Source organism: Meriones unguiculatus, chromosome X, assembly GCF_030254825.1.
Source record: "Meriones unguiculatus strain TT.TT164.6M chromosome X, Bangor_MerUng_6.1, whole genome shotgun sequence".
In the NCBI taxonomy this organism is placed as follows: Eukaryota; Metazoa; Chordata; class Mammalia; order Rodentia; family Muridae; genus Meriones; species Meriones unguiculatus.
The window spans coordinates 77,504,159-77,515,780 of record NC_083369.1 but is presented as its reverse complement, the minus strand read 5'-3'; the positions used below and the strand labels follow the sequence as shown (position 1 = coordinate 77,515,780).

General features: G+C 43.7%; 1 protein-coding gene across 2 annotated transcripts in view; it reads left to right on the top strand.

Moving 5' to 3' along the window:
- The first annotated feature begins 1,622 nt into the window (after positions 1–1,622).
- Positions 1,623–11,622, top strand: part of Tmem255a (transmembrane protein 255A) — a 64,616-nt gene continuing 54,616 nt past the window's right edge. For both annotated transcript variants that reach the window (XM_060375385.1, XM_060375384.1), the window contains exons 1-2: positions 1,623–1,893; positions 8,268–8,410. In XM_060375385.1, the coding sequence (XP_060231368.1) occupies positions 1,836–1,893; positions 8,268–8,410 (201 nt within the window). In that variant the 5' untranslated portion in view covers positions 1,623–1,835. The remainder of the gene's footprint in view (positions 1,894–8,267; positions 8,411–11,622) is intronic.

Here is an 11,622-nt window from a genome sequence, read left to right as displayed (position 1 = left end):
AGAGAGAGTTGTGGGTGCTCATGCATTTTGAGGCCAGTGGTAGATGTTAGGAGTCCTCCTTAATCGCTCTCTCTACCTTATCTATCTATCTATCTATCTATCTATCTATCTATCTATCTATCTATCTATCTATTTTACAATGTATTCACTTTATATCTCAATTGTAGCCCCCTCCATCATCTCCTTCCAACTCCACCCTTCCTCACTCTTACCCTTTATCCCCCTCCCCTAGTCCACTAAAAGGGGGAGTCCTCCTCCCCTTACCATCTGACTCTGCCTTCTTTTTTGAGACAGAATCTCACCCTGGCCCTGGCCCTGGCCCTGGCCTGCAGCTTTCAGCAGGATCTTTCTGGTTTTGACTCTTCAGGGCTAGAATTTCAAACAAGTGCTGCTGCCCTTGACTTTTGACTTGGGTACTGGAGAATGGGACCCAGTGCCCATGCTTGCAGAGCAGCCACTTTAAACAGTGACCCATCTCCGCAGCCCATCTGGAGAATTTGACATTTAACTTGGAAGGAGTCATGGGAGACTTAAAGGCTTAGGCTCACAACCAAAACTCTAAGAGTTGTGGAGGCAGGGTCATGGAGGCCGCTTCCATAAGAGCACTTGATTTGAGACCAGGTTTGAATCTCACCTTGGCTACTCAGTAGCTGCAAAGTCATGAAGATTTTCAAAACCACGGAGATACTCAGTTTCTTCATCTATTAAATGGGCTTAGGAATAATTCCTCTTTCTCTCTTGCATGGCTGCTATGGTCTAAAAAGCCTACCTTGTTGTAAAATCGCCATGAACAAAAATGCAAACTGGGAGCCAGCGAGGTGGCACACACCTGAAATCCCAGCATTTGGGGAAGAAGAGACTGGTGGATCTCTGTGAGTTTGAGGCCAGCATAGTCTACAAATCTAGTCCAGGACAGCCAAGGAGACACAGAGAAATCCTGTTTTGAAAACAAACAAAAATGCAGACAGGGGTACTGATATAGCATCATGCTTTCTTTACATGAACCTCCTTATAGCCCTTAGGGGGCTGTTGGCTCTAGAATTGTCAGTTGTGCTGAATAAGGCTGTGTTCTCTGTCTCTAATTGCTGAATTTTATACACTCTGGTCACATCCCTTCCCAGCCTTCATTGTTCTAGACTAAAGAGTGAGCATTTGTTTAATCTATCTTCATAAGGCATTCTGTTCCCTACCCCCAACCACCACCATCCTTTTGATTATAGAGTGGCCCTTCTCTGGATCATCTCCAGCTCCATTATGTCATTCTGGAAGCTGTAAGATCAGACCTGCACAAGTGTATATGTGTGTGTGTGTGTGTGTCTGTCTGTGTCACTATGTGTGCTTTCTCCAGCTCTGAACTCCTGACTCTGTCCCCCTCCCAAATTATAAATCTTATAATAATATGAGTGTCCAAGGCCCCTTTCAAACTACAGAGAAGGCCCCGTGGCCCCAGGCTGAGGCCATTTTTTTTCCCTCTGTGCAGCTTTGGCCCCAAAGGGCAAAACCATCTCCCTGTCTGGCTTGGGAGGCTGGGAAGTGGATAACGAGGATGAGGAGGCTGAGGGGGAGGGAGGGGGGTCTTGCGCAAGCGCACACTGCTGCAGGGACGCCAATGCAGCTGCCTCCCAGAGCAGAGGGAAGCAGAAGAGGAGGGAGGGAGAAGAGGGGAAGGGAGGGGGAGGCGGCACTTGGGCTGCAGCTCTCAACCCGAGGCAGTCTCTCTCAGCGCTCTGAAAGACCAAGAGCGGCTGCTGCTGAGTAGGATGCTCTGCGGGGCACCCTGAGCCTAGGGCTGTTGAAACAGCTTTGGGGACAGGGGCAACTGAACAGCTTTCACCATGCATCAGTCTCTGACTCAGCAGCGGTCCAGCGACATGTCCCTGCCTGATTCCATGGGTAAGTCTAGCCGTTAATCCTTTCCTCCAGGCAGTAGCAGCAAAGGGGTAAGTGCGTTGTCCTCCGGATAGCCAGCTCCTGACTGCCTCAGAGCCAGAGAGAGGGCAATCAGGATGGGGGGGGGGGGTCCACAAACTCAAGTGTCTGGGAGGCGAACCAGAGCCCCAAGCGAGCTGCCCAGCTGTGATAAGTGTGATCCACAGAGACTGGAGTGCCAGTGCCGAGCTAAGCTTAGAGTATCTCTACCTAGCCCGGACTGCGAGTGTGTGCGTGTTTCTGTGCATGTGTAGACTTGCAGCCAGTGGTAAATCCCAGCTGTCTGGGCATCAAAACACTTCTTTGAACCTGTGCCTTTGCTTTTGATTCAAAGCTCCTTTGCAAAGTCCTTATCTTTTCTAAGATCACGACTAATGATAGTTAGAAGCAGTGTCTTCATCCCACCCCCAACTCTCTAATTGCTCTTACAAAATTCAGACCTGTGGTGGTCGAGGAGCTGATTTACACTTCCCAGACTGGGATTTTTTTTGGGGGGGGAGTTTGTAACCTCAGAGAATGGGGGTGAGGGAAGAAAAAAGGGGGGTGTCGGCGGGACGGGGATTCCTGAGGAATCACTCAAGACAGCTCAGCTGGGACATATGCAGCAGAAAGAGCAACAGTCCTTGAATTTGATTCCTATTCTGCTTCAAATGCACAGAATGTGTGTGTGTGGGGGGGGGGGGGGGAGGCTGAGAGCACGAGAAAAGGAGACCCAACGCAAGCCCGCGCATCTTCTTGAGTCGCGCTTTTCCTTTTCAGCGGAAGGAGGGAGGGGGCCACCTTTTAAAACCTTTTTAAAAACTAGGGGACTGCTACTGTTTTGCACCAACTTGGAGGTCCCTCGAGGATGCTTTTCGGTAGCTACAAACGAATTAAAAAAAAAAAAAAGAAAGAAAAGAAAAACAAAAATCGTTCCCTTTAAACTGTTAGGCACCTTCTCAAGCCCTGTGATTTTGCCCGGAGGGGAAATTAATTCGGAGCCTGGGAAAGCTGGACGGGATTGTTAAACCATGATTCCACCTAATCTCAAAATTTGCCTTGGATACACTTTAACCAAATCCAGTTCGCCCTCTCTATCATACTTCGCATTCTGCAAAACTCCTCTGTCCCGAATTTCTGCCTTCAGTCTTCTCAGCTCTTCTGGGATGAATTTGCTGGAACATCGACAGGGGAGGGGCAGGCAGAAGATTGAGCCCAGCGTGGTGAGCTCTCTGCTGACTGCAAAAGACTCAGTCGCAACAAATTTCATGCAAGGAAAGGGCCCCTGAAAGTGTTATCACCTGGATGGTGGAAATATTCTTAATTCCCAGTGTTTTGACATACTCAGCATAAGCCTTGTGCTTTTCATTTTTAAGGTCATAGTTATTTGGAACAGGATACAAAATGAGGCCAAGCAAGGATCGGGGTCCAGATCCAGAGCCCAACAGTACCAGACTCCCCAGTACCACCCCCCCCGCCCTCCCGCCCCACCCCACTCCACCCCATGCATACACAGGCACACCAAACACACTCTTTGCCTTGGCAAGCCTTGGTCTTGGCGCTAACCTAGTCCAGGCTCCCAGACATCAAGCTACAGCGTGAAAGAGAGCTGGATGCATGAGGGCAAGGCTTCTGCAGCTCCCATTCCAACTGCGTGCAACAACCACCTGCAAACCAACCATCTTTACCCAGGGCCCTGTGGCTGCAAGGACTGAGAAGATTGGAGGCCCAGAGCTCAAATACTTGCTACTTGACACTGCTTTGTGGGTTTCAGAACAAGATGAAGAGAGTTCTTTCATGTATTTCCTGGGGACCCCAGCCAGTGCTGTATTTTTCTGAAGGTCTGCCCAAAAAGAAGCTGAGTGGGCTTGCCCAGCACAGGTTCAGTACTGAACGGAAGGGAATCACAGATTTCACATAGACAAAGAACCATCACCACGAATAGCTGTTTGGTAAAACTACACAGGTCAAAATCACTAGAAAATTCTTGAGCAGAGTGATAGCTGTAGGTTCCCACATTTTTGTACAGGGAAGTCTCTTCAGAGTTCCCTGGCTCTGGTACCACAGCCCAAGGCCTGAATCAGCATCTTGGATACTCCCACTTAACTAAGCTCTGGCAAAGCCACCCTTGTGTGCCAAAGGAAGGAGATGGGGTGAGTTATTGTTTCTGCCTCCAAGGGCAGCAATTCTGAGGGAATTCTTTTACAGGCAAGACACAGATGCAGCCTCCAAAGTAAAATGTGTAACACACACACACACACACACACACACACACACACACACACCACTGCACCAAGGTGCCTGCACTACTTTTGCTGGCTGCCTTGGGATCAGCTGTTAGTCCAAGGCTCTGGAGGAGGCAGACAGTGGGAATTGTGAAGATAGTAATTTGACTCCTGTGCCCCTCCATCATCTCACAGCAACCCCCTCCTCCACTTTGGCAACAGTGCCCAAGGCGCTAATGCACCTCTACTACACCAAGGCATTTTCTTCACTCCCAACAACACATTTACTGAGCCATCTTTGACATCTCCATGTCTTGAATAATTTACTAAAGAGGTGAAAGGTAATAGATATAGGGCCTTTAAAGGTTTGAGAGACTGGCAGAGCAGTATAAGGCTCTTGTGCGGGCAGCCACCTGTTTCCAGGGATGTTCAAAGCTGGGACTTCCTGAGATCCACTCTTCTTCGGCAAAGCTGGTTCAGGTAAGCAAATCCTAAACTTGTACAAGGTGAAGCACACAAGGTGTGCAGAGGCATCATCCTACCTTATAGCAACTCACAGGTTGGCTCCTGTCAGATACGAAATCCTAGAACCGGTGGACATCATATGAGTTGCAGAAGAAACCTGCTGTCACAATTTATATACTTATCATCGAGAAAGGCATCTAGGACATTAGAAACTGAGCTAACTGGGTAATTAGATTAGGGAGAGCTTGATTAATTAACATAAACTTTGTGGTGGAGAAAGTTTTGAGCTTCAAATGAAGTGATGGGTTCAGATTCAAATGCAGATGGGGGGATTGATTAGAGGGACCAGAGGACGGGGGGGGGGAGGGGGGAGGCTGATCCTGTCTGGAAGGGTAAAGGGAGCAAGTAATTAGGTTCCTCTAGAGCTACCTCACAGTCCTCCATATCTGGGGTGGAGGTGGGGCACTGCAGAAAGGGAGGGCTGCAGCAGTTCTGCAGGGAGGCTGCTGGAGGGAACAGACAATGCCAACAAAGAGATTTTGGATTTTCACTGCTGTTGGTTGCAATAGTTGTTTAAGTAGAAGTATGCTAGGTACCAAATAGACAGGGTGGTGGAGCACTTATGGTTTTGACACATTAGCCACAAAGCTTTCAGTTCTGGAGAGCCTTCAGAGTGTCCTTCATTTCAAAAAGTTATTCCTGTGAGCATAGCCAAATTTATTTGCACAGGTCCTCCAACAGACTTTTTTTTTTTTACTAGAGGGAAAACAGTTACGAGATGTGGCCACTTGTTCATTTATTCAGTAACCGTCAGCTACTTACTTACTGTGTATCTGACACAGCAAAAAGTACTGTTTTCCAGCTCTTTGAGGTTATTTTTAAGTAACTCATGGTGTCAGAACTTTATATATATATATAAATTTGTTAAACAAAACCTAAGCAAGATGGTCTTGTCCTCACAGAAACATCTCCTACCCTCTAAAATAAAGCAACAAGCTGGCAAATGGATTAAGCACACACAGTTACCAGCCTTTAAGTTCTCTGTTCACATCTTCAGAGTGTTTTAAGATATGTCTTGTTCCAGGTAAAAATGGACTGTATTAAGTCAAATAAAAACCTCAGTCAAATGGGGGTGTGTGTTTCTTTATTTCAAAAAAATCATTTACCTAGGAGTTCTTTAAAATAGTTAATTTTGCAAGTGCAATTAAAATCATTTGACTTTATTCATTAAGGTCTTTATAATATAAAATAAAGGGAGACTGGCAGAGCAGGCAATACATCGTCTATCTAGTGCCCTAAGAGTTTTCTTAACAATTTGATCCAAAACCAGTCTTATCTGGACACAAGCCCCCTTTAGGGTAGTAGGATCTTTGGATTTTTCAACTAGACTGCATTTCAATCCAGAGTTTAAAGCAAAATGTGTGGGGGTCATATTTTCAAATGACACCCTGTGGTTTGCTGAGTCACTTTTCTAACCTGGCTCCCCGTGCTTTTAAGAGTTAGAGTGATATTTGCAAAGAAGACTCAAAAGCCATCGATAAGATTAAAGGTCAGTTGGTAGGAACGAGCAGGTCAGTGAGGCAATAAATAAGAAAAATCATGCAGACACATATGAGCCTTCAATTTAATCTCTAAGGTTACACGGTCTCTGTGTAAGACATTCTTGGTGTATTCAGGAGCAGAGAAAGGCTAAAGAGTTCCTATGTGCATGACATACAGGAAAGCAAGAAAAGGATGGGAGAATGTGTTGGTAAAATTACGTTAGAGCCCTTCAATGGAGCCAGCTGGGAGACTCACAAAGTACTGATCATGAAATAAAATTAGGAACCCTGATTTACAAAATCTTTTGGGCAGGCGCTCTGAAAGCAACAAGAAAGGATAAGAAGGAAGATGAAAGAAATAATTCCTGTCTGTCCCATCCTTACCCCTTCTGCTCCCTTTCCAGAACCAGGCAGTCCAAATTGCAGGCCTCTGTTCATTAGTTTACCAACAATCAACTTGTCATTTGCATCCCTGATAACTACCACAAACAAAGAACCCTGATAGCACAGGTGTCTAGGGCCTTTCTGTTTGGTGGCTGGCTTCCTAGCTCACTCCAGAGCAGCCCCTTTTACAGCTTCCCTTCCCTCTCCTCCCATGGTGAGACCGGAGCTTTAGTGTTTTGTTAGGGGTCTGTACTGGCTCAAACTGCTTCTACATTAGACTTGTACCTGATCAGTCACAGGTCTTAGTTTCAAGGATGACCTCGGGGAGACCACCAGAGCCTCCCTCCTCCCTCAGAGGCTTCAGCCAAGATCACACTGGGAAAGATCCAGGGTGTCATTTTTTGACAGCATTCAACGAGAGGTATCTTTTTGAAAGAAGTATCTCCTGGAGGCTGAGAGAACAGCCATAGTCCTTGTTCTCCATAAGCTCTCACTGCCAAAAAGCCTCCTGGGTCTCTCGCGCCTGGTCTTCATCCTTCCTTATACCTTCCTCTCTTCTTTCCCTCTCCTCCCAGTGGTGCGGTCTGGTCAGGTTCTCTATTCCACAGCTTGCATAGGGGGCAGTGAGTCCTTTCTTACTGCTGGATCTTATGAACAGGCAGAACCAAAGTTTCTTTTTAAGCCCGTTCATGATATTTAAAACATTTATCATACAGCACCCACTGCTTCTTTATCCCAAGCCTCCTTATGGCTTCAAGAGAACCGAACCCTGAAAGCATTGACCATTTGGTTATTTTTTTTTCTTTCTGAGAACTCCTAGGTGGCTAATTCTCCCATTAATATATAGAAGGTATTTCCAGTTGAGGACCCCTTCCATGTGCTGGAGAAATGAACACATTGTGTAAAGCAGTGCTTGGATCCTAGTATAGAGCAATACTTGGTTCCTTAAACATTTTAAATTGAAGAGTGAGCCTAGATACCAATTTTCTATCTGACTTAATAAGCTTGGTTTTTGAAAAAAAATATTTCTTGGTGCTATAATGTCTGATAAACCAGCATAGGTTTCTTGCCATTTATATTTATGTCACCCTCACATAAGCAACCATAAGTGTATGTAAGTTATAGTCCTCTGGTCTACCTCCCCTGATACAAATCTCCTTGGACTAATAGCTTTCAAGCATTTACTTTATTACGCACATTTTTTATGTGACAAATCTGGCCAACATACCATTTTTAAGTTTATGCATGAGGCAGCAAATGTCAGAAATAAATGAAAAAGAAAACGCCAGTACCTGGCTCAGTTCTGATATTTACACTAAAAATGAAATTTCATATCTCTAGCTTCTAAGAAGAAAGGTTCATAGTTACCTGCTAGCTTTAAACTATATTCATTTAATACCGTCATACAAACACTTCCCATTAATCATATGCTTTCATAATCTGCTCTGAAAACCATTCCACTAAGTGGGTATGACACATCTTTTATAGAATGTCAAAAACATGAAAATGTTTTGCTGTTATGTAACTGGTGAGTTTTCTCCTGTTGTTTATTCTCAAAGAAGCAACATTTTTTTTTATTAGAAAAGTGGCACCTAATGACTGCAAAACGGAAAGCTTCATTCTTTTACTATAATTTCACTCCCTAAAGATATCCCAAGGAAGGGAATGAAAAACCTTATTAGTAAATTTTTATCTTCTTTTCCCAGATGATATGAGCAATTTCAATGTCTCTGTATTCCTACAGGCGCCTTCAATAGGAGGAAGCGGAACTCCATCTATGTCACTGTGACTTTGCTTATTGTGTCAGTGTTAATTCTCACGGTGGGCCTTGCTGCAACTACCAGGACCCAGAATGTGACTGTGGGAGGTTATTACCCAGGAGTTATTGTAAGTACAGAGAACATAGGTCAGCCCCTGTAGCTTGCTGGCTACAGAGTTTGTGACTCTACTGTGATGGTTTTTAATTCTGTTTGAATTTATAGTATTTGCTCTGATTCCTTCTATTTCTTTTAAGTACACAGAAAGGCAACTCTCCTTAGAAAAATGAGACTGACTGAGACTTAGAAGAGTCCCAGTGTTTCCCTAAACTAGGACTGGGATGCTAAGCAAGTCATCTTATTGTCTAGAGCTTTGGCTCTCTGCTTTTAGGAGATGCTCCTTTCTAGCAGCATTAATTTCATCTAAGTTCCTGCCTCTCAGTGTTTGGTTTTCTATATGTAATAGAGGCCACCTGATCTTACCTGGAATCTGAGGTACCTTCTCCTCCCTCCTTCCCTCTCTTTCTTTCTTTCCTTTTTTAAAATTATTTTTATTTTTATGTGCATTGGTGTTTTGAATGCATATATGTCTGTGTGAGAGTGTCAGATCTTGGATTTACAGATAGCTGTGAATTGCCATGTGGGTGCTGAGATTTGAACCCAGGTCCTCTGGAAGAGCAATCAGTGCTCTTAACCACTGAGCCATCTCTCTAACCCCCCTCCCTTTAAAAAAAACTATTTTATATAATGTGCACTAGTGTGAAGGTACAGATCCCTTGAAACTAGAGTTGCAGACACTTGTAAGCTGCCAATTGGGTGCTGGGAATTGAACCTGGGTCCTTTGGAAAAGCAGGCAGTGCTCTTAACCTCTGAGCCATGTTTCCAGCTCTCTTCCTTCCTTCCTTCCTTCCTTCCTTCCTTCCTTCCTTCCTTCCTTCCTTCCTTCCTTCCTTCCTTCCTTCCTTCCTTCTTTCTTTCCTTCGAGAGAGAGAGAATTTTTTTTCTGTGTAGTCTTGACCATCCTGGACTCACTTTGCAGACCAGGCTGGCCTTGAACTCACAGTGATCCACCTGCCTCTGCCTCCTGAGTGCTGGGATTAAAGGCATGTACCACCACTGTCTGTCTGCCTCCACTTTCTATGGCCAACATCACTCATTCATTTGCAAAAGGGTCCTACCAGGAAAAGGTGTGGAAGACATATTCTTAATATGTGCATAATTATTCATTTGTAAATCACATATACATTCACAAATATATGTAAAATAGAAATTTAAACATTAGATCAAAATGTTAAATGTTAGATCAAAACATTAAAATTTAATTTTTATGTTTTTTTTATAAAAACACTAAAATGTTACAGGGTTTGTGAAGCTTGTCATTAAATATGATATCTATAAACCCCTATTTCAAACGGCCCATGATTTATTTGTAAATATTTTTGGCTGGCTTCTTATCAGACATGTTTAAATTGTCATCACAGCCACTGGTCTTTTAAAACTCTTTTAAAATATGGCTCTTACAGTGTGTCTGTCTAAAAGCTTGGGTGGGAGGAAGAAGTATCAACTCTGTCAGTTTTCATTAGTCACTTGTTATCAGGATCAACTTCAATTTGTAACTTCTTAATAGGGTTTCCAAATCTCTTGTCCACTTTGCTAGTGCTAATTTGGTTAAAACTAGACAATATAATCTGCTTATACATAAAGCACCCTACCATTAACCCTTCACTGCTTGGAACTTGCCCTACTCACAAAGGATAGCTCCCATGATGATCTGGCCTTCATAGAGATAGAGGAATGATTGTGACAGCCCAAGTATGGAACATTAGTAATAACTTCTGTTTTCTTATTTAATATAAACAATAAATAAAAATGAAAGCTTTAATGATTTCTTTTCATAGTCCAGTAGATTGTTTACCCTCCCCTGCAGGGCATGCAATCCATTTTTCAACACTGGAATCTGTTGCATAAAAATAATCTCACTTACTAGTTTAGTAACATAGTGAGACTCTGTCAGAACAAACAAAAACCCCTCCTTTGGGTCTATGAATAATGCTGTTTAACTCTAAACTTTAAGTCTAAAGATTGAATCTTATTTTAATAACAATTATATGATTTACGAATTGTAATTGCTAGAGTAGAAAGATGTTAAGAGTGATCTTTAAAAAAAAAGTTAGCCCAGCAAAGAGATCAGATGCGATTTTAAGTCTCTGTTGTTCTTTCTCACTCTCTCACTCAAAAAAGAAGAGGTTAAAGATGATGCCTTTAACAAGCCATCACTGTGAGTGAGCAGCTTGGAGCCTGTTCCCTAGGTCACCAATTCCAGTCCACAATCTCACTCCTCAAAGACCCTTCTAATGACTGAGCCTGGTGTGGGGTCTGATGTAAGCTGAACCTCCTTCGAACTAAGTTCTACAGTTTTGGGGAAGGTAGGGCTCTCCACAGCTTAGGGTAGGTGTCTCAGAGACACCAGTTGATGCCCAGTGCCCTCTGTTACACATGTGCTGTGAAAACTCACTCTGTCCACTTCCTATGGTGTGGCAAGAAAATCATCTGCCAGCAGAATTGGCTTTTATTTTTAAAAGCCAACAACAGGCAGGGGAAGGAGAGAGAGAGAGAGAGAGAGAGAGAGAGAGAGAGAGGAGAGAGATGGGAAGAGCATTTTGGTGTGGCTTGGAAATGAATTTACAAGGTCTGTGTGACTTCGTGGGCTTCAGGTAGCTGCATTAGTGAAATATCATTAACTGAAGAGCAAATGTTCAAGCTAAGATCCAGAGTAGCTGTGGGTGAAGGGAGGGTATATTTCATGTTAGCACAAACCTCTGTAGAATATCTGACTGTGGGAGGGTAGGTTGGAATACATTAACAAAGGAATAAGGACTCATGATTGCTATTACATTCAAGTACACGATGTTCAGCTAGCACTGGAAATTGAAGCAGTGGGGACTTTTCCCTCCCTCCCTCCCTCCATCCCTCTCTCTCTCTCTCTCTCTCTCTCTCTCTCTCTCTCTCTCTCTCTCTGTGTGTGTGTGTGTGTTTCACTAAAAGCAAAATTAATAGAAAAGCCACCCTGAAAGGATTATGTATTCCCCAACCACCCCCTACTAGTTCAACTTTTACAGATTTGCTCTCTGAATACCTGTAGATCGTTTCTTTAAAATGGGGTTTAATTATACAGAGTGAAGCAGAGAAGATAGCAGATTGAACAGTCGAAAAATCCATTTCCGTTTATAGGTCAGATCGTGTTATAGCAAATACAATTAGGACTCCTACCTCTGCAGCAGCAAATGTCAGAGAATCCAGATTTGCCTGAGAATAGAGTGCTTTTCTAATTGAATAGTTTGG